The sequence below is a fragment of the Salvelinus namaycush genome, chromosome 32 (genome assembly GCF_016432855.1).
Source record: "Salvelinus namaycush isolate Seneca chromosome 32, SaNama_1.0, whole genome shotgun sequence".
Taxonomy (NCBI): domain Eukaryota; kingdom Metazoa; phylum Chordata; class Actinopteri; order Salmoniformes; family Salmonidae; genus Salvelinus; species Salvelinus namaycush.
In genome coordinates this window covers 36,026,049-36,046,420 of record NC_052338.1, presented here as the reverse complement: position 1 = coordinate 36,046,420, position 20,372 = coordinate 36,026,049, and the positions used below count along the sequence as shown (strand labels likewise).

At 44.5% G+C, this 20,372-nt stretch overlaps 1 protein-coding gene across 1 annotated transcript in view; it reads left to right on the top strand.

Moving 5' to 3' along the window:
- The window catches only part of LOC120027115 (CUB and sushi domain-containing protein 2-like), a 176,662-nt gene that overhangs the window by 75,688 nt on the left and 80,602 nt on the right, over positions 1–20,372 (top strand). Inside the window, exons 10-13 of the mRNA XM_038971953.1 lie at positions 6,907–7,109; positions 9,601–9,792; positions 19,234–19,372; positions 19,681–19,868. Of these exons, the coding sequence (XP_038827881.1) occupies positions 6,907–7,109; positions 9,601–9,792; positions 19,234–19,372; positions 19,681–19,868 (722 nt within the window). The remainder of the gene's footprint in view (positions 1–6,906; positions 7,110–9,600; positions 9,793–19,233; positions 19,373–19,680; positions 19,869–20,372) is intronic.

The following is a 20,372-nucleotide window of genomic DNA, read 5'->3' as shown; positions in this document are numbered from 1 at the left end:
TAAGTGTTTTACAGCGAAAACACAATAAATCGTTATATTAGCATACCACATGTGCAAACGTTACCCGAGCATTGATTCAAGCCAAAGAGAGCGATAACGTTATCATCGCCAAAATATATTAATTTTTTCACTAACCTTCTCAGAATTCTTCCGATGACACTCCTGTAACATCATATTACAACATACATATAGAGTTTGTTCGAAAATGTGCATATTTCAGGTATAAATCATAGTTTGCCATTGCAGCCACCATCACAAATCTCACCAAAGCGACTAGAATTACTACAGAGAGCAACGTGTATTACCAATTTACTCATCATAAAACATTTCTTAAAAATACACAGCACATAGCAATGGAAAGACACAGATCTTGTGAATTCAGACAATATTTCAGATGTTCTAAGTGTTTTACAGCGAAAACACAATAAATCGTTATATTAGCATACCACATGTGCAAACGTTACCCGAGCATTGATTCAAGCCAAAGAGAGCGATAACGTTATCATCGCCAAAATATATTAATTTTTTCACTAACCTTCTCAGAATTCTTCCGATGACACTCCTGTAACATCATATTACAACATACATATAGAGTTTGTTCGAAAATGTGCATATTTAGCCACAAAAAACCGTGGTTATACAATGAGAATAGTAGCCAACCTGGGCTGAAAATTTCGTGCGCCATTTTGGACAGTGATCTAGCGTAATGAATAACTAATCATAAACTTTACAAAAAAATATAGGGTGGACAGCAATCGAAAGACAAATTAGTTCTTAATGCAATCGCTGAATTACATTTCTAAAATTATCCTTACTGTGCAATACAGGGTTCGCCAAGCGAAGCTACACAAAACAAAATGGCGGCTCATGCGTTTGACATTTTTCAACAGAATAACGATTTATCATCAAAAATAGTTCTTACTATGAGCTGATCTTCAATCAGAATCTTGGGCAATGTATCCTTTCTCCGGTCTAATCGTCTTTTGGTCGAAAGATGTCCTCTTGTCCTGTCGAAATGGCCACTATCGTTCGGCATGTACTGGAAACGTGACCAGCTCTTCAAAGTACGTCACAAAGAAATGCCTCAAAATCGCACTAAACGGATATAAATTGCTATAAAACGGTTTAAATTAACTACCTTATGATGTCTTTAACACCTATAACGAATAAAAACATGACCGGCGATATATAAGTGGCTAAACCAAAGCTTGGAAGGAGGCCAGTCCGACGACCACTCTGCGTCGAGCGCACTGTTGAAAAGGACGTTCTTTCCGCTCCAGGGTCTATTTATAGAGCCCGGATTGCGCAATCCACTCCATTCAAAATCTCCCCGCTTACTGACATCTAGAGGAAGGCGTAGGCAGTGTTTGTAGCATCATAACATTCACAGGGACTTATGAACTGACCTGGGAGCAGGGGCCAAGATTTCTGAAATCTCACTCCCTGGCAGGAAAAGTGCTGTAGAATGAGTTCTGTTTCACTCAGAGACATAATTCCAACGGTTATAGAAACTAGAGAGTGTTTTCTATCCAATAATAACAATAATATGCATATTGTACGAGCAAGAATTGAGTAATAGGCAGTTTAATTTGGAGACTAATTTTCGCTAAGTCGAAACAGCACCCCCTATATCCCAGAGAGGTTAATGCAATCGCCGTGTTAGAATTCTAAAAATAACTTCATTACGATATGCAGTTTACGTTATGGCGAGAGCGTGCCCAAAACCTGGCCGCAAACTACTAGTTCACATGTACGACAGATATATGAAATAACATCATAAAATGGGTCCTACTTTTGCTGATCTTCCATCAGAATGTTGTACAAGGGGTCCTTTGTCCAGAACAATCGTTGATTTAGAATGTCCTCTTCTCCAGTCAATTAGCACGGAAAGCTAGCAAAGTGGCGCGAAGCTCTCCTTCCTGAACATACGCAGACAAAGCAACACGCCTAACGTCCCGAAAAAATTTCAATAATCTAATAAAACTATATTGAAAAAACATACTTTACGATGATATTGTCACATGTATCAAATAAAATCAAAGCCGGAGATATTAGTCGTCTATAACGACAGCTTATCAGAAGGCAAATCCAGGTCCCTTCACGCGCTCTCCAGAAAACAGGAAACTGGTGACACGTCATGTAAAGAGCTTTTTTTCGACCCCAGATCAAGTTATACACTTCATTTCTTCTCTCACTGCCTGTCGACATCTAGTGGAAGACGTATGAAGTGCATGTATACTGATATATATCAAGGACATTTATAGGCAGGCCCTAGAACAGAGCATCGATTTCAGATTTTCCACTTCCTGTCAGGAAGTTTGCTGCAAAATGAGTTCTGTTTTACTCATAGATATAATTCAAACGGTTTTAGAAACTAGAGAGTGTTTTCTATCCAATAGTAATAATAATATGCATATTGTACGAGCAAGAATTGAGTACGAGGCCGTTTGAAATGGGCACCTTTTATCCGGCTACTCAATACTGCCCCTGCAGCCCAAACAGGTTAATGCAACAGCTGTGTCAGATTTCAAAAAGGTTTTACGCAGCAAGCACACTTTGCGATTATGTTAGGTCAGCACTTAGCCACAGAAACACATACAGCCATTTTCCAGCCAAGGAGAGTGTCACAAAAGTCAGTAATAGTATTAAAATGAATCACTTACCTTTGATGATTTTCATCTGGTGGCACTCCCAGGTCTCCATGTTAGACAATAAATGTTTGTTTTGTTCGATAATGTCCCTTTTTATGACCAAAAACCTCATTTTTTTTGCGCGTTTTGTCCAGTAATCCGAATGCAGAAGGTGCGTGCACTAATTCCAGACGAAAAGTTTTTTTTTAAGTACAATAAAAGTTAGTAGAAACATGCCAAACGATGTTTAAAATCAATCTTCAGGTTGTTTTTGTCATAAATAATCAATAATATTTCAACCGGACAAAAGCTTCGTCAATAGGAAAGGAGAAACAAGAAAGGTGCGTTCCCGATCAGGCGCATGGCTGATGAATGGACATTTCCACTGACCACTGATTGAAAGTGCTGTATCTCCCTCATTTTTCAGAGTAAAAGCCTGGAACAATGCCTAAAGACTGGCCACATGTAGAGGAAGCCACAGAGCTCGTGAACTGGGTCCTAAGTCTTTGTATGGTGGATAGGCTTTCAAAGGCAAAACAGCCTTTCAAAATAATAGTACTTCCTGGTTGGATTTTCCTTGGGTTTTTGCATGCCATATCAGTTCTCTTATAGACATTATTTTAACAGTTTTGGAAACTTTAGAGTGTTTTCTATCCAAATCTACTAATTATATGCATATCCTATCTTCTGGGCCTGAGTAGCAGGTAGTTTAATTTAGGCACGCTTTTAGACTTTTTCTATTGTGTTATTGACTGTACGTTTGTTTATTCCATGTGTAACTCTGTGTTGTTGTTTTTGTCGCACTGCTTTGCTTTATCTTGGCCAGGTCGCAGTTGTAAATGAGAACTTGTTCTCAACTAGCCTACCTGGTTAAATAAAGGGGAAATATATACTGTATATATATTTTAAAACAGGGGATGGTTAGGTTGTCTAGACTGGGACTCTAACAGTGGATGGTTAGGTTGTCTAGACTGGGACTCTAACAGGGGATGGTTAGGTTGTCTAGACTGGGACTCTAACAGTGGATGGTTAGGTTGTCTAGACTGGGACTCTAACAGTGGATGGTTAGGTTGTCTAGACTGGGACTCTAACAGGGGATGGTTAGGTTGTCTAGACTGGGACTCTAACAGGGGATGGTTAGGTTGTCTAGACTGGGACTCTAACAGGGGATGGTTAGGTTGTCTAGACTGGGACTCTAACAGTGGATGGTTAGGTTGTCTAGACTGGGACTCTAACAGGGGATGGTTAGGTTGTCTAGACTGGGACTCTAACAGTGGATGGTTAGGTTATCTAGACTGGGACTCTAACAGTGGATGGTTAGGTTGTCTAGACTGGGACTCTAACAGTGGATGGTTAGGTTGTCTAGACTGGGACTCTAACAGGGGATGGTTAGGTTGTCTAGACTGGGACTCTAACAGGGGATGGTTAGGTTGTCTAGACTGGGACTCTAACAGTGGATGGTTAGGTTGTCTAGAATGGGACTCTAACAGGGGATGGTTAGGTTGTCTAGACTAGGACTCTAACAGGGGATGGTTAGGTTGTCTAGACTGGGACTCTAACAGGGGATGGTTATTGTCTAGACTGGGACTCTAACAGTGGATGGTTAGATTGTCTAGACTGGGACTCTAACAGGGGATGGTTAGGTTGTCTAGACTGGGACTCTAACAGGGGATGGTTAGGTTGTCTAGGCTGGGACTCTAACAGGGGATGGTTAGGTTGTCTAGACTGGGACTCTAACAGTGGATGGTTAGGTTGTCTAGACTGGGACTCTAACAGTGGATGGTTAGGTTGTCTAGACTGGGACTCTAACAGGGGATGGTTAGGTTGTCTAGACTGGGACTCTAACAGTGGATGGTTAGGTTGTCTAGACTGGGACTCTAACAGTGGATGGTTAGGTTGTCTAGACTGGGACTCTAACAGTGGATGGTTAGGTTGTCTAGACTGGGACTCTAACAGGGGATGGTTAGGTTGTCTAGACTGGTACTCTAACAGTGGATGGTTAGGTTGTCTAGACTGGGACTCTAACAGGGGATGGTTAGGTTGTCTAGACTGGGACTCTAACAGTGGATGGTTAGGTTGTCTAGACTGGGACTCTAACAGTGGATGGTTAGATTGTCTAGACTGGGACTCTAACAGGGGATGGTTAGGTTGTCTAGACTGGGACTCTAACAGTGGATGGTTAGGTTGTCTAGACTGGGACTCTAACAGGGGATGGTTAGGTTGTCTGGACTGGGACTCTAACAGTGGATGGTTAGGTTGTCTAGACTGGGACTCTAACAGGGGATGGTTAGGTTGTCTAGACTAGGACTCTAACAGGGGATGGTTAGGTTGTCTAGACTGGGACTCTAACAGGGGATGGTTATTGTCTAGACTGGGACTCTAACAGTGGATGGTTAGATTGTCTAGACTGGGACTCTAACAGGGGATGGTTAGGTTGTCTAGACTGGGACTCTAACAGGGGATGGTTAGGTTGTCTAGGCTGGGACTCTAACAGGGGATGGTTAGGTTGTCTAGACTGGGACTCTAACAGTGGATGGTTAGGTTGTCTAGACTGGGACTCTAACAGTGGATGGTTAGGTTGTCTAGACTGGGACTCTAACAAGGGAATGGTTAGGTTGTCTAGACTGGGACTCTAACAGTGGATGGTTAGGTTGTCTAGACTGGGACTCTAACAGGGGATGGTTAGGTTGTCTAGACTGGGACTCTAACAGTGGATGGTTAGGTTGTCTAGACTGGGACTCTAACAGGGAACGGTTAGGTTGTCTAGACTGGGACTCTAACAGTGGATGGTTAGGTTGTCTAGACTGGGACTCTAACAGGGGATGGTTAGGTTGTCTAGACTGGGACTCTAACAGTGGATGGTTAGGTTGTCTAGACTGGGACTCTAACAGGGGATGGTTAGGTTGTCTAGACTGGGACTCTAACAGTGGATGGTTAGGTTGTCTAGACTGGGACTCTAACAGGGGATGGTTAGGTTGTCTAGACTGGGACTCTAACAGTGGATGGTTAGGTTGTCTAGACTGGGACTCTAACAGGGGATGGTTAGGTTGTCTAGACTGGGACTCTAACAGTGGATGGTTAGGTTGTCTAGACTGGGACTCTAACAGGGGATGGTTAGGTTGTCTAGACTGGGACTCTAACAGTGGATGGTTAGGTTGTCTAGACTGGGACTCTAACAGGGGATGGTTAGGTTGTCTAGACTGGGACTCTAACAGTGGATGGTTAGGTTGTCTAGACTGGGACTCTAACAGGGGATGGTTAGGTTGTCTAGACTGGGACTCTAACAGTGGATGGTTAGGTTGTCTAGACTGGGACTCTAACAGTGGATGGTTAGGTTGTCTAGACTGGGACTCTAACAGGGGATGGTTAGGTTGTCTAGACTGGGACTCTAACAGGGGATGGTTAGGTTGTCTAGACTGGGACTCTAACAGTGGATGGTTAGGTTGTCTAGACTGGGACTCTAACAAGGGATGGTTAGGTTGTCTAGACTGGGACTCTAACAGTGGATGGTTAGGTTGTCTAGACTGGGACTCTAACAGTGGATGGTTAGGTTCTCTAGACTGGGACTCTAACAGGGGATGGTTAGGTTGTCTGGACTGGGACTCTAACAGTGGATGGTTAGGTTGTCTAGACTGGGACTCTAACAGTGGATGGTTAGGTTCTCTAGACTGGGACTCTAACAGGGGATGGTTAGGTTGTCTGGACTGGGACTCTAACAGTGGATGGTTAGGCTGTCTAGACTGGGACTCTAACAGTGGATGGTTAGGTTGTCTAGACTGGGACTCTAACAGTGGATGGTTAGGTTGTCTAGACTGGGACTCTAACAGTGGATGGTTAGGTTGTCTAGACTGGGACTCTAACAGTGGATGGTTAGGTTCTCCTCTTTTCAACCTCTCCTCCATCCCCCCTTCCTCTATGACACTGCATTTTCCCCTCTTTGTCTGATCTAATATCTTCTGTTCCTCTCCTCCCCCCTTGCCTCCATGACTACCTCCTCTTCCTCCTATACTTCCCCCTCTCCTCCCCTTTGCCTCCATGACTACCTCCTCTTCCTCCTATACATCCCCCTCTCCTCCCCCCTTGCCTCCATGACTACCTCCTCTTCCTCCTATACTTCCCCCTCTCCTCCCCCCTTGCCTCCATGACTACCTCCTCTTCCTCCTATACTTCCCCCTCTCCTCCCCTTTGCCTCCATGACTACCTCCTCTTCCTCCTATACATCCCCCTCTCCTCCCCCCCTTGCCTCCATGACTAACTCCACTTCCTCTCTCCATAGTCTCCACTTCCTGGTATTCCATACGGAGGAGGTTCACGATGTGTTGCGTATCTGGGACGGTCCCCAGGACGGAGGGGTCCTCCTGAGGGAGCTCAGCGGCTCGACCCTTCCTCCTGACGCCCACAGCACCTTCAACGCCGTCAGCCTCCAGTTCACCACCGACTTCTTCACATCCAAACAGGGCTTCGCTCTGCAGTTCTCTGGTAAGAGGTTGATTGTTATATAGTATGCAAGAGAGGGAAAAAAGGGAGGGATATGTATGAGTGTTAACCAACCTTAAAATGAATTGGTCTGGATCACAAACATACTTATGCACCTTTACTGTAAAGCTACGTTCTAACTGTTCATGTTGATAATGTACTGCGTGTTGTTTATTGGTATATATGTTGAAGTAGCGAGTCTAAATCAGATCAAATCAAATCAAATGTTATTGGTCACATACACATGGTTAGCAGATGTTAATGCGAGTGTAGCGCAATGCTTGTCCCTCTAGGTCCGACAATGCAGTAATAACCAACGAGTAATCTAACCTAACAATTCCACAACTACTACCTTATACACACAAGTGTAAAGGGATAAAGAATATGTACATAAAGATATATGAATGAGTGATGGTACAGAACGGCATAGGCAAGATGCAGTAGATGGTATAGAGTACAGTATATACATATGAGATGAGTAATGTAGGGTATGTAAACATAAAAGTGGCATAGTTTAAAGTGGCTAGTGATACATGTATTACATAAAGATGGCAAGATGCAGTAGATAATATAGAGTACAGTATATACATATACATTATATTAAGTGGCATAGTTTAAAGTGCATAGTTTAAAGTGGCTAGTGATACATGTATTACATAAAGATGGCAAGATGCAGTAGATAATATAGAGTACAGTATATACATATACATTATATTAAGTGGCATTGTTTGAAGTGGCTAGTGATACATTTTTACATACATTTCATTCAATTCCCATTATTAAAGTGGCTGGAGTTGAGTCTGTATGTTGGCAGCAGCCACTAAATGTTAGTGGTGGCTGTTCAACAGTCTGATGGCCTTGAGATAGAAGCTGTCTCTCGGTCCCAGCTTTGATGCACCTGTACTGACCTCGCCTTCTGGATGATAGCGGGGTGAACAGGCAGTGGCTCGGGTGGTTGTTGTCCTTGATGATCTTTATGGCCTTCCTGTGACATCGGGTGGTGTAGGTGTCCTGGAGGGTACATACATAGAAATGATTATACCTTTTCATGAGCTTGTGATTTAATAAAATGTACATAAAAAAAATAAGCTAATTTCCAGATAGGATTCTGTTAGAACTGTACAGCTGCAGAGAGACAGTTTCCAGTTAGGATTCTGTTAGAACTGTACAGCTGCAGAGATACAGTTTCCAGTTAGGATTCTGTTAGAACTGTACAGCTGAAGAGAGACAGTTTCCAGTTAGGATTCTGTTAGAACTGTACAGCTGCAGCGAGACATTTTCCAGTTAGGATTCTGTTAGAACTGTACAGCTGGAAAGAAACAGTTTCCAGTTAGGATTCTGTTGGAACTGTACAGCTGGAAAGAGACAGTTTCCAGTTAGGATTCTGTTGGAACTGTACAGCTGGAAAGAGACAGTTTCCAGTTAGGATTATGTTAGAACTGTACAGCTGGAAAGAGAAAGTTTCCAGTTAGGATTCCGTTAGAACTGTACAGCTGCAGAGAGAAAGTTTCCAGTTAGGATTCTGTTAGAACTGTACAGCTGCAGAGAGACAGTTTCCAGTTAGGATTCTGTTAGAACTGTACAGCTGGAGAGAGGCAGTTTCCAGTTAGGATTCTGTTAGAACTGTACAGCTGCAGAGAGACATTTTCCAGTTAGGATTCTGTTAAAACTGTACAGCTGGAAAGAGACAGTTTCCAGTTAGGATTCTGTTAGAACTATACAGCTGGAGAGAAACAGTTTCCAGTTAGGATTCTGTTAGAACTGTACAGCTGGAAAGAGACAGTTTCCAGTTAGGATTCTGTTAGAACTGTACAGCTGGAAAGATACAGTTTCCAGTTAGGATTCTGTTGGAACTGTACAGCTGGAAAGAGACAGTTTCCAGTTAGGATTCTGTTAGAACTGTACAGCTGGAAAGAGACAGTTTCCAGTTAGGATTCTGTTAGAACTGTACAGCTGCAGAGAGACAGTTTCCAGTTAGGATTCTGTTAGTACTGTACAGCTGGAGAGAGACAGTTTCCAGTTAGGATTCTGTTAGAACTGTACAGCTGGAAAGAGACAGTTTCCAGTTAGGATTCTGTTAGAACTGTACAGCTGGAGAGAGACAGTTTCCAGTTAGGATTCTGTTAGAACTGTACAGCTGGAAAGAGACAGTTTCCAGTTAGGATTCTGTTAGAACTGTACAGCTGGAGAGAGACAGTTTCCAGTTAGGATTCTGTTAGAACTGTACAGCTGGAAAGAGACAGTTTCCAGTTAGGATTCTGTTAGAACTGTACAGCTGGAGAGAGACAGTTTCCAGTTAGGATTCTGTTAGAACTGTACAGCTGGAGAGAGACAGTTTCCAGTTAGGATTCTGTTAGAACTGTACAGCTGGAAAGAGACAGTGTCCAGTTAGGATTCTGTTAGAACTGTACAGCTGGAAAGAGACAGTTTCCAGTTAGGATTCTGTTAGAACTGTACAGCTGGAGAGATCTATTATTTTCCCCTCTGTCTACAGTGTCTACTGCTACGTCATGTAATGACCCAGGTCTGCCCGCCAACGGAACCCGTAGTGGTGACAGCAGGGAGCCTGGAGACCATGTCCTGTTCTTGTGTGATCCCGGTTACGTGCTTCAGGGGGCCACCAAGATCACCTGCACAGAGATCAACAGCCGCTTCTTCTGGCAGCCTGACCCCCCCACCTGCACAGGTAAAACATGTTACCTTCCACCAGCATAGGTAAGAACACCTCTAGATTCCCCACCTGCACAGATAAAGCCCAGTCTGTACCAGGTATACCAACCTACAACCCAGTATGTACCAACATTACCTACCTACAACCCAGTCTGTACCAGGTATACCAACCTACATCCCAGTCTGTACCAACGTTACCTACCTACAACCCAGTCTGTACCAACATTACCTACCTACAACCCAGTCTGTACCAACATTACCTACCTATAACCCAGTCTGTACCAACATTACCTACCTACAACCCAGTCTGTACCAACGTTACCTACCTACAACCCAGTCTGTACCAACATTACCTACCTATAACCCAGTCTGTACCAACATTACCTACCTACAACCCAGTCTGTACCAACGTTACCTACCTACAACCCAGTCTGTACCAGGTATACCAACCTACAACCCAGTCTGTACCAGGTATACCAACCTACATCCCAGTCTGTACCAACGTTACCTACCTACAACCCAGTCTGTACCAATGTTACCTACCTACAACCCAGTCTGTGCCAGGTATACCTACCTACAAGCCAGTCTGTACCAACATTACCTACCTACAACCCAGTCTGTACCAACATTACCTACCTACAACCCAGTCTGTACCAACATTACCTACCTACAACCCAGTCTGTACCAACGTTACCTACCTACAACCCAGTCTGTACCAACGTTACCTACCTACAACCCAGTCTGTACCAACGTTACCTACCTACAACCCAGTCTGTACCAACGTTACCTACCTACAACCCAGTCTGTACCAACATTACCTACCTACAACCCAGTCTGTACCAACATGACCTACCTACAACCCAGTCTGTACCAACGTTACCTACCTACATCCCAGTCTGTACCAACATTACCAACCTACAACCCAGTCTGTACCAACGTTACCTACCTACATCCCAGTCTGTACCAACATTACCTACCTACATCCCAGTCTGTACCAACATGACCTACCTACAACCCAGTCTGTACCAACGTTACCTACCTACAACCCAGTCTGTACCAGGTATACCTACCTACAACCCAGTCTGTACCAACATTACCTACCTACAACCCAGTCTGTACCAACGTTACCTACCTACAACCCAGTCTGTACCAGGTATACCTACCTACAACCCAGTCTGTACCAACATTACCTACCTACAACCCAGTCTGTACCAGGTATACCTATCTACAACCCAGTCTGTATCAACATTACCTACCTACAACCCAGTCTGTACCAACATTACCTACCTACAACCCAGTCTGTACCAACATTACCTACCTACAACCCAGTCTGTATCAACATTACCTACCTACAACCCAGTCTGTACCAGGTATACCTACCTACAACCCAGTCTGTACCAACATTACCTACCTACAACCCAGTCTGTACCAACATTACCTACCTACAACCCAGTCTGTACCAACGTTACCTACCTACAACCCAGTCTGTACCAGGTATACCTACCTACAACCCAGTCTGTACCAACGTTACCTACCTACAACCCAGTCTGTACCAGGTATACCTACCTACAACCCAGTCTGTACCAACGTTACCTACCTACAACCCAGTCTGTACCAACATTACCTACCTACAACCCAGTCTGTACCAGGTATACCTACCTACAACCCAGTCTGTACCAACATTACCTACCTACATCCCAGTCTGTACCAACGTTACCTACCTACATCCCAGTCTGTACCAACATTACCTACCTACATCCCAGTCTGTACCAGGTATACCAACCTACAACCCAGTCTGTACCAACATTACCTACCTACATCCCAGTCTGTATCAACATTACCTACCTACAACCCAGTCTGTACCAGCGTTACCTACCTACAACCCAGTCTGTACCAGGTATACCTACCTACAACCCAGTCTGTACCAACATTACCTACCTACAACCCAGTCTGTACCAACATTACCTACCTACAACCCAGTCTGTACCAACATTACCTACCTACATCCCAGTCTGTATCAACATTACCTACCTACAACCCAGTCTGTACCAGGTATACCTACCTACAACCCAGTCTGTACCAACATTACCTACCTACAACCCAGTCTGTACCAACATTACCTACCTACAACCCAGTCTGTACCAACATTACCTACCTACAACCCAGTCTGTACCAACGTTACCTACCTACAACCCAGTCTGTGCCAGGTATACCTACCTACAAGCCAGTCTGTACCAACATTACCTACCTACAACCCAGTCTGTACCAACATTACCTACCTACAACCCAGTCTGTACCAACATTACCTACCTACAACCCAGTCTGTACCAACGTTACCTACCTACAACCCAGTCTGTACCAACGTTACCTACCTACAACCCAGTCTGTACCAACGTTACCTACCTACAACCCAGTCTGTACCAACGTTACCTACCTACAACCCAGTCTGTACCAACATTACCTACCTACAACCCAGTCTGTACCAACATGACCTACCTACAACCCAGTCTGTACCAACGTTACCTACCTACATCCCAGTCTGTACCAACATTACCAACCTACAACCCAGTCTGTACCAACGTTACCTACCTACATCCCAGTCTGTACCAACATTACCTACCTACATCCCAGTCTGTACCAACATGACCTACCTACAACCCAGTCTGTACCAACGTTACCTACCTACAACCCAGTCTGTACCAGGTATACCTACCTACAACCCAGTCTGTACCAACATTACCTACCTACAACCCAGTCTGTACCAACGTTACCTACCTACAACCCAGTCTGTACCAGGTATACCTACCTACAACCCAGTCTGTACCAACATTACCTACCTACAACCCAGTCTGTACCAGGTATACCTATCTACAACCCAGTCTGTATCAACATTACCTACCTACAACCCAGTCTGTACCAACATTACCTACCTACAACCCAGTCTGTACCAACATTACCTACCTACAACCCAGTCTGTATCAACATTACCTACCTACAACCCAGTCTGTACCAGGTATACCTACCTACAACCCAGTCTGTACCAACATTACCTACCTACAACCCAGTCTGTACCAACATTACCTACCTACAACCCAGTCTGTACCAACGTTACCTACCTACAACCCAGTCTGTACCAGGTATACCTACCTACAACCCAGTCTGTACCAACGTTACCTACCTACAACCCAGTCTGTACCAGGTATACCTACCTACAACCCAGTCTGTACCAACGTTACCTACCTACAACCCAGTCTGTACCAACATTACCTACCTACAACCCAGTCTGTACCAGGTATACCTACCTACAACCCAGTCTGTACCACCATTACCTACCTACATCCCAGTCTGTACCAACGTTACCTACCTACATCCCAGTCTGTACCAACATTACCTACCTACATCCCAGTCTGTACCAGGTATACCAACCTACAACCCAGTCTGTACCAACATTACCTACCTACATCCCAGTCTGTATCAACATTACCTACCTACAACCCAGTCTGTACCAGCGTTACCTACCTACAACCCAGTCTGTACCAGGTATACCTACCTACAACCCAGTCTGTACCAACATTACCTACCTACAACCCAGTCTGTACCAACATTACCTACCTACAACCCAGTCTGTACCAACATTACCTACCTACATCCCAGTCTGTATCAACATTACCTACCTACAACCCAGTCTGTACCAGGTATACCTACCTACAACCCAGTCTGTACCAACATTACCTACCTACAACCAGTCTGTACCAACATTACCTACCTACAACCCAGTCTGTACCAACATTACCTACCTACAACCCAGTCTGTACCAACGTTACCTACCTACAACCCAGTCTGTACCAACATTACCTACCTACAACCCAGTCTGTACCAACATTACCTACCTACAACCCAGTCTGTACCAACGTTACCTACCTACAACCCAGTCTGTACCAGCGTTACCTACCTACAACCCAGTCTGTACCAACATTACCTACCTAGAACCCAGTCTGTACCAATGTTACCTACCTACAACCCAGTCTGTACCAACGTTACCTACCTACAACCCAGTCTGTACCAACATTACCTACCTACATCCCAGTCTGTACCAACATGACCTACCTACAACCCAGTCTGTACCAACATTACCTACCTACAACCCAGTCTGTACCAGGTATACCTACCTACAACCCAGTCTGTACCAACATTACCTACCTACAACCCAGTCTGTACCAACATTACCTACCTACAACCCAGTCTGTACCACATTACCTACCTACACCCAGTCTGTACCAACATTACCTACCTACAACCCAGTCTGTACCAACATTACCTACCTACAACCCAGTCTGTACCAACATTACCTACCTACAACCCAGTCTGTACCAACATTACCTACCTACAACCCAGTCTGTACCAACATTACCTACCTATAACCCAGTCTGTATCAACATGACCTACCTACAACCCAGTCTGTATCAACATGACCAACCTACAACCCAGTCTGTACCAGGTATACCTACCTACAACCCAGTCTGTACCAACATTACCTACCTACAACCCAGTCTGTACCAACATTACCTACCTACAACCCAGTCTGTACCAGGTATACCTACCTACAACCCAGTCTGTACCAACATTACCTACCTACAACCCAGTCTGTACCAACATTACCTACCTACAACCCAGTCTGTACCAACATTACCTACCTACAACCCAGTCTGTACCAGGTATACCTACCTACAACCCAGTCTGTACCAACATTACCTACCTACAACCCAGTCTGTACCAACATTACCTACCTACAACCCAGTCTGTACCAGGGATACTACCTAACAGTCTGTACCAACATTACCTACCTACAACCCAGTCTGTACCAGGTATACCTACCTACAACCCAGTCTGTACCAACATTACCTACCTACAACCCAGTCTGTACCAGCGTTACCTACCTACAACCCAGTCTGTACCAGGTATACCAACCTACAACCCAGTCTGTACCAACATTACCTACCTACAACCCAGTCTGTACCAACATTACCTACCTACAACCCAGTCTGTACCAGCGTTACCTACCTACAACCCAGTCTGTACCAACATTACCTACCTACAACCCAGTCTGTACCAGGTATACCTACCTACAACCCAGTCTGTACCAACGTTACCTACCTACAACCCAGTCTGTACCAACATTACCTACCTACAACCCAGTCTGTACCAGGTATACCAACCTACAACCCAGTCTGTACCAACATTACCTACCTACAACCCAGTCTGTACCAGCGTTACCTACCTACAACCCAGTCTGTACCAACATTACCTACCTATAACCCAGTCTGTATCAACATGACCTACCTACAACCCAGTCTGTATCAACATGACCTACCTATAACCCAGTCTGTACCAGCGTTACCTACCTACAACCCAGTCTGTACCAGGTATACCTACCTACAACCCAGTCTGTACCAACATTACCTACCTACAACCCAGTCTGTACCAACATTACCTACCTACAACCCAGTCTGTACCAGCGTTACCTACCTACAACCCAGTCTGTACCAACATTACCTACCTAGAACCCAGTCTGTACCAGGTATACCTACCTACAACCCAGTCTGTACCAACATTACCTACCTACAACCCAGTCTGTACCAACATTACCTACCTACAACCCAGTCTGTACCAACATTACCTACCTACAACCCAGTCTGTACCAACATTACCTACCTACAAGTATTTTTTTTAGTTTCTCTACCTGCTACAGTAGTCCAGGTGAGGGTCATACCATGTCGTTTCTCTACCTGCTACAGTAGTCCAGGTGAGGGTCATACCATGTCGTTTCTCTACCTGCTACAGTAGTCTAGATGAGGGTCATAATATGTAGTTTAGAGAGACAGAGGGAGAGAGACAAAGAGAGAGAAAGAGACAGAGAGAGAGACACAGAGAGACAGAGGGAGAGAGACAGAGACAGAGAGAGACAGAGAGAGAGAGACAGAGAGATAGAGACAGAGAGAGAGAGACAGAGAGAGAGAACAAGACAGACAGATATAGAGAGACAGAGACAGAGACAGAGAGAGACAGAGAGAGACAGAGAGAGACAGAGAGAGACAGAGAGAGACAGAGAGAGACAGAGAGAGACAGAGAGAGACAGAGAGACAGAGAGAGAGAGACAGAGAGAGAGACATAGAGAGACAGAGAGAGAGACATAGAGAGACAGAGAGAGAGACATAGAGAGACAGAGAGAGAGACATAGAGAGAGAGAGAGAGAGACAGGCAGAGAGACAGAGAGAGAGAGAGAGAGAGAGCGGGGGAGTCGCTAGTTAACAACAGCAATTAAGACATTGTAATTAGCTTCCTTGTTTAATCAGGGCCGGGCGTAATTAGTTTGAACGTTCCTTTTGAAAACACAAACAGAGGGAGATAGGTCATGAGTCGTGTGTGTTCCTGGCTCCAAAGGTTCACAGGTGAAAACCTAACGGGGTTTAATGTCTACAGGCATTAGTGGAGTCTCAAAACTGTTGAACCTCTTAAATGGGCCGTTAATGACTTATCCAATTACATGATATAGGTTCTGACTACGCTGACTTAGCCAAATACAGTCAGGGCCATATCAGAATAGGAGTTCATTAGTTACCACAATGCAGCATACACACAGGGGTCTGATTGGCTCGATAGCAAACCACATACCCACAGAAGCTGGAGCTATGCTATGCTATGCTATGCTATGCTATGCACATGAAGGCAATGCATTGGCAGTGGTGGGGAAAGTACCCAATTAGCATTCCTGAGTAAAGATACCTTAACAGAAAAGGACTCAAGTAAAAGTGAAAGTCACCCAGTAAAATACCACTTGAGTAAAAGTATAAAAGTATTTGGGTTTAAATATACTTAAGTATCAAAAGTAAAAGTACAAATCATTTAAAATTCCTTATAATCCCTTAAACCAGACGGCACCATTTTCTTGTTTTTTTAAATGTTACGGATGGTCAGGGACTCCAACACTCAGACAAAATGTACAAATGAAGCATTTGTGTTTAGTGAGTCCTCCAAAATCAGTGGCAGTATGATGATCAGGGATGTTCTCTTGATAAGTATGTGAATTGGACCATTTTCCTGTCACGTACCTTTGGGTAAAAAGTAAAAAGTAAAAAGTACAATATTTTCTTTAGGAATGTAGCGGAGTAAAAGTAGTCAAAGATATCAATAGGAACGTAGAGTATAGATACCCCCCCCCCAAAAAAAAAACAACTTCAGTAGTACTTTAAAGTATTTTACACCGCAGTGGATTGGGTTCCTGCTGTTATTTAGTCCGTTTTCCACATAGGAGATCTTTGGTGACATAACCCACTACAGTGCATCTTTACAGCTCAATGGGAAAACCACACAGAAGTTAGGGACAGTTTAATAATCTCATCCAGCAGTCCGCTATCCGGTAGCAGCCTGGGAACGAGGATAGCAGTAGTATGGAACGAGGATAGCAGTTTAGCTTGGGAACGAGGATAGCAGTAGTATGGAACGAGGATAGCAGTTTAGCCTGGGAACGAGGATAGCAGTAGTATGGAACGAGGATAGCAGTTTAGCCTGAGAACGAGGATAGCAGTAGTATGGAACGAGGATAGCAGTTTAGCCTGGGAACGGGGATAGCAGTAGTATGGAACGAGGATAGCAGTTTAGCCTGGGAACGAGGATAGCAGTTTAGCCTGGGAACGAGGATAGCAGTTTAGCCTGGGAACGAGGATAGCAGTTTAGCCTGGGAACGAGGATAGCAGTAGTATGATTCAGCAGGTTAATGGGTTTCTTTCAATGCAATGCCTTTCCGTTCTTCCGGCATTGGAACTACGTTACAATGTTATCTTGTTATCTGTATCTTCCTCTACTACTCATGCTTCCTCTCTTCTCTCTCCCTGTATCATCATGTTTCCTCTCCTCTCTCTGTATCATAATGTGTTTCCTCTTCTTTCTCTCCCTGTATCATCATGTTTCCTCTCCTCTCTCTCTCTGTCATCATGTTTCCTCTCCTCTCTCTCTGTATCATCATGTTTCCTCCTCTCTCTCTCTGTATCATCATGTTTCCTCCTCTCTCTCTGTATCATCATGTTTCCTCTCCTCTCTCCCCGTATCATCATGTTTCCTCTCCTCTCTCCCTGTATCATCATGTTTCCTCTCCTCTCTCCCTGTATCATCATGTGTTTCCTCTCCTCTCTCTCCCTGTATCATCATGTTTCCTCTCCTCTCTCTCTTTGTATCATCATGTTTCCTCTCCTCTCTCTCCCTGTATCATCATGTTTCCTCTCCTCTCTCTCCCTGTATCATCATGTTTCCTCTCCTCTCTCCCTGTATCATCATGTTTCCTCTCTCTCCCCGTATCATCATGTTTCCTCTCCTCTCTCTCCCTGTATCATCATGTTTCCTCCTCTCTCTCCCTGTATCATCATGTTTCCTCCTTTCTCTCCCCGTATCATCATGTTTCCTCTCCTCTCTCTCTCTTTATCATCATGTTTCCTCTCCTCTCTCTCTGTATCATCATGTTTCCTCCTCTCTCTCCCTGTATCATCATGTTTCCTCTCCTCTCTCTCTCTCTCTGTATCATCATGTTTCCTCTCCTCTCTCTCTCTCTCTCTCTCTCTGTACCATCATGTTTCCTCTCCTCTCTCTCTCTCTCTCTCTGTATCATCATGTTTCCTCTCTTCTCTCTCTCTCTCTGTATCATCATGTTTCCTCTCCTCTCTCTCTTTCTCTGTATCATCATGTTACCTCTCCTCTCTCTCTCTCTCTGTATCATCATGTTTCCTCTCCTCTCTCCTCTCTTCCTGTTTCATAATGCTTCCTCTCCTCTCTCTCCCTGTCATCATGTTTCCTCTCTTCTCTCTCTCTGTATCATCATGTTTCCTCTCCTCTCTCTCTCTCTGTATCATCATGTTTCCTCTCCTCTCTCTCTCTCTCTGTATCATCATGTTTCCTCTCCTCTCTCTCTCTCTCTCTCTCTCTCTCTGTACCATCATGTTTCCTCTCCTCTCTCTCTCTCTCTGTATCATCATGTTTCCTCTCCTCTCTCTCTCTCTCTGTACCATCATGTTTCCTCTCCTCTCTCTCTCTCTCTCTCTGTATCATCATGTTTCCTCTCCTCTCTCTCTCTCTCTCTCTGTATCATCATGTTTCCTCTCCTCTCTCTCTCTCTGTATCATCATGTTTCCTCTCCTCTCTCTCTCTCTGTATCATCATGTTACCTCTCCTCTCTCTCTCTCTGTCATCATCATGTTTCCTCTCCTCTCTCTCTCTGTCATCATGTTTCCTCTCCTCTCTCTCTCTGTCATCATGTTTCCTCTCCTCTCTCTCTCTGTCATCATGTTTCCTCTCCTCTCTCTCTCTGTCATCATGTTTCCTCTCCTCTCTCTCTGTATCATCATGTTTCCTCTCCTCTCTCTCCCTGTATCATCATGTGTTTCCTCTCCTCTCTCTCCCTGTATCACAGCTCCGTGTGGGGGGAACCTGACGGGCCCCACTGGGCTGATCCTGTCCCCAGAGTACCCCGAGCCGTACCCCCACGGGCGGGAGTGTGACTGGACCGTCTCTGTCACCCCTGACTACGTCATCGCACTCAATTTCAACCAGTGAGCGAGACACTAATTACATCTAATTACATTCTAACTTTGTCAAACATTGATGCCATTGGGAGACTTCAAGTAGAAGTTTGGATTCTCCCTCGTAGAGAACATGCATGGACAGTGTCAATGTCGATGTTAACTAATATCAACATGTCTGTGCTATTAGCACCCACGTTATGCCCTGGTCAGTTCATATGGTCTACAATACTCCTTACCCACGTTATGCCCTGGTCAGTTCATATGGTCTAGAATACTCCTTACCCACGTTATTCCCCGGTAATGTAACCTATTCTCTCCTCCTCTGTGTTGTTCAGATTCAGTCTGGAGCCCAGCTATGACTTCCTCCACATCTATGACGGTCCTGACTCCCTCCACCCTCTGTTGGGGAGTTTCTACGGTACTGACGTCCCCGACCGCATCGAGAGCAGTTCCAACACTCTCTTCCTCGCCTTCCGCAGCGACGCGTCGCTCAGCAGCAACGGCTTCATCCTGCAGTACACAGGTAGGTCGCCCGCCCCCTAGTGGTGGGAGGAGTAAAGTGCGGATCTGTTTTTGTTATTTTTGTATTAGTGGTACATTTGGGGATGATTTAGTTTCTGTTTGTTACTTTACTTATTTGGGTTTGTCTGTCCTTAAAACCATATTATCATCAGTTTGTGTATTAGCTAGCTAAGATAAAAAGAAATGCATCGTGGCTTTTGGATCACGTGTGATTTACCTTTGTTGTTCATTTTATTCATTATTCATTCATGTTAGTCTCTCTGACTGCTAGTTTGTGCCTTGTATGTGTTATGCTCTGAGGATGTAAAAAAAAAAAACAGTGATTCTTTTCGTTTCAAACTCCTCTTCAAGCATATTGCTGAAAAGGATTCACCCCCCCCCCGTGTACGTACCGGCCTTGTACATGGTTCCTTTCAACTTCCAACTGTTTCCAGTTCAAAGTGCGTTGGATTAGCTGTGTCAAAACATCTTCGGAGAACAAACGCTGCTTTAATGTGTTGTCTTG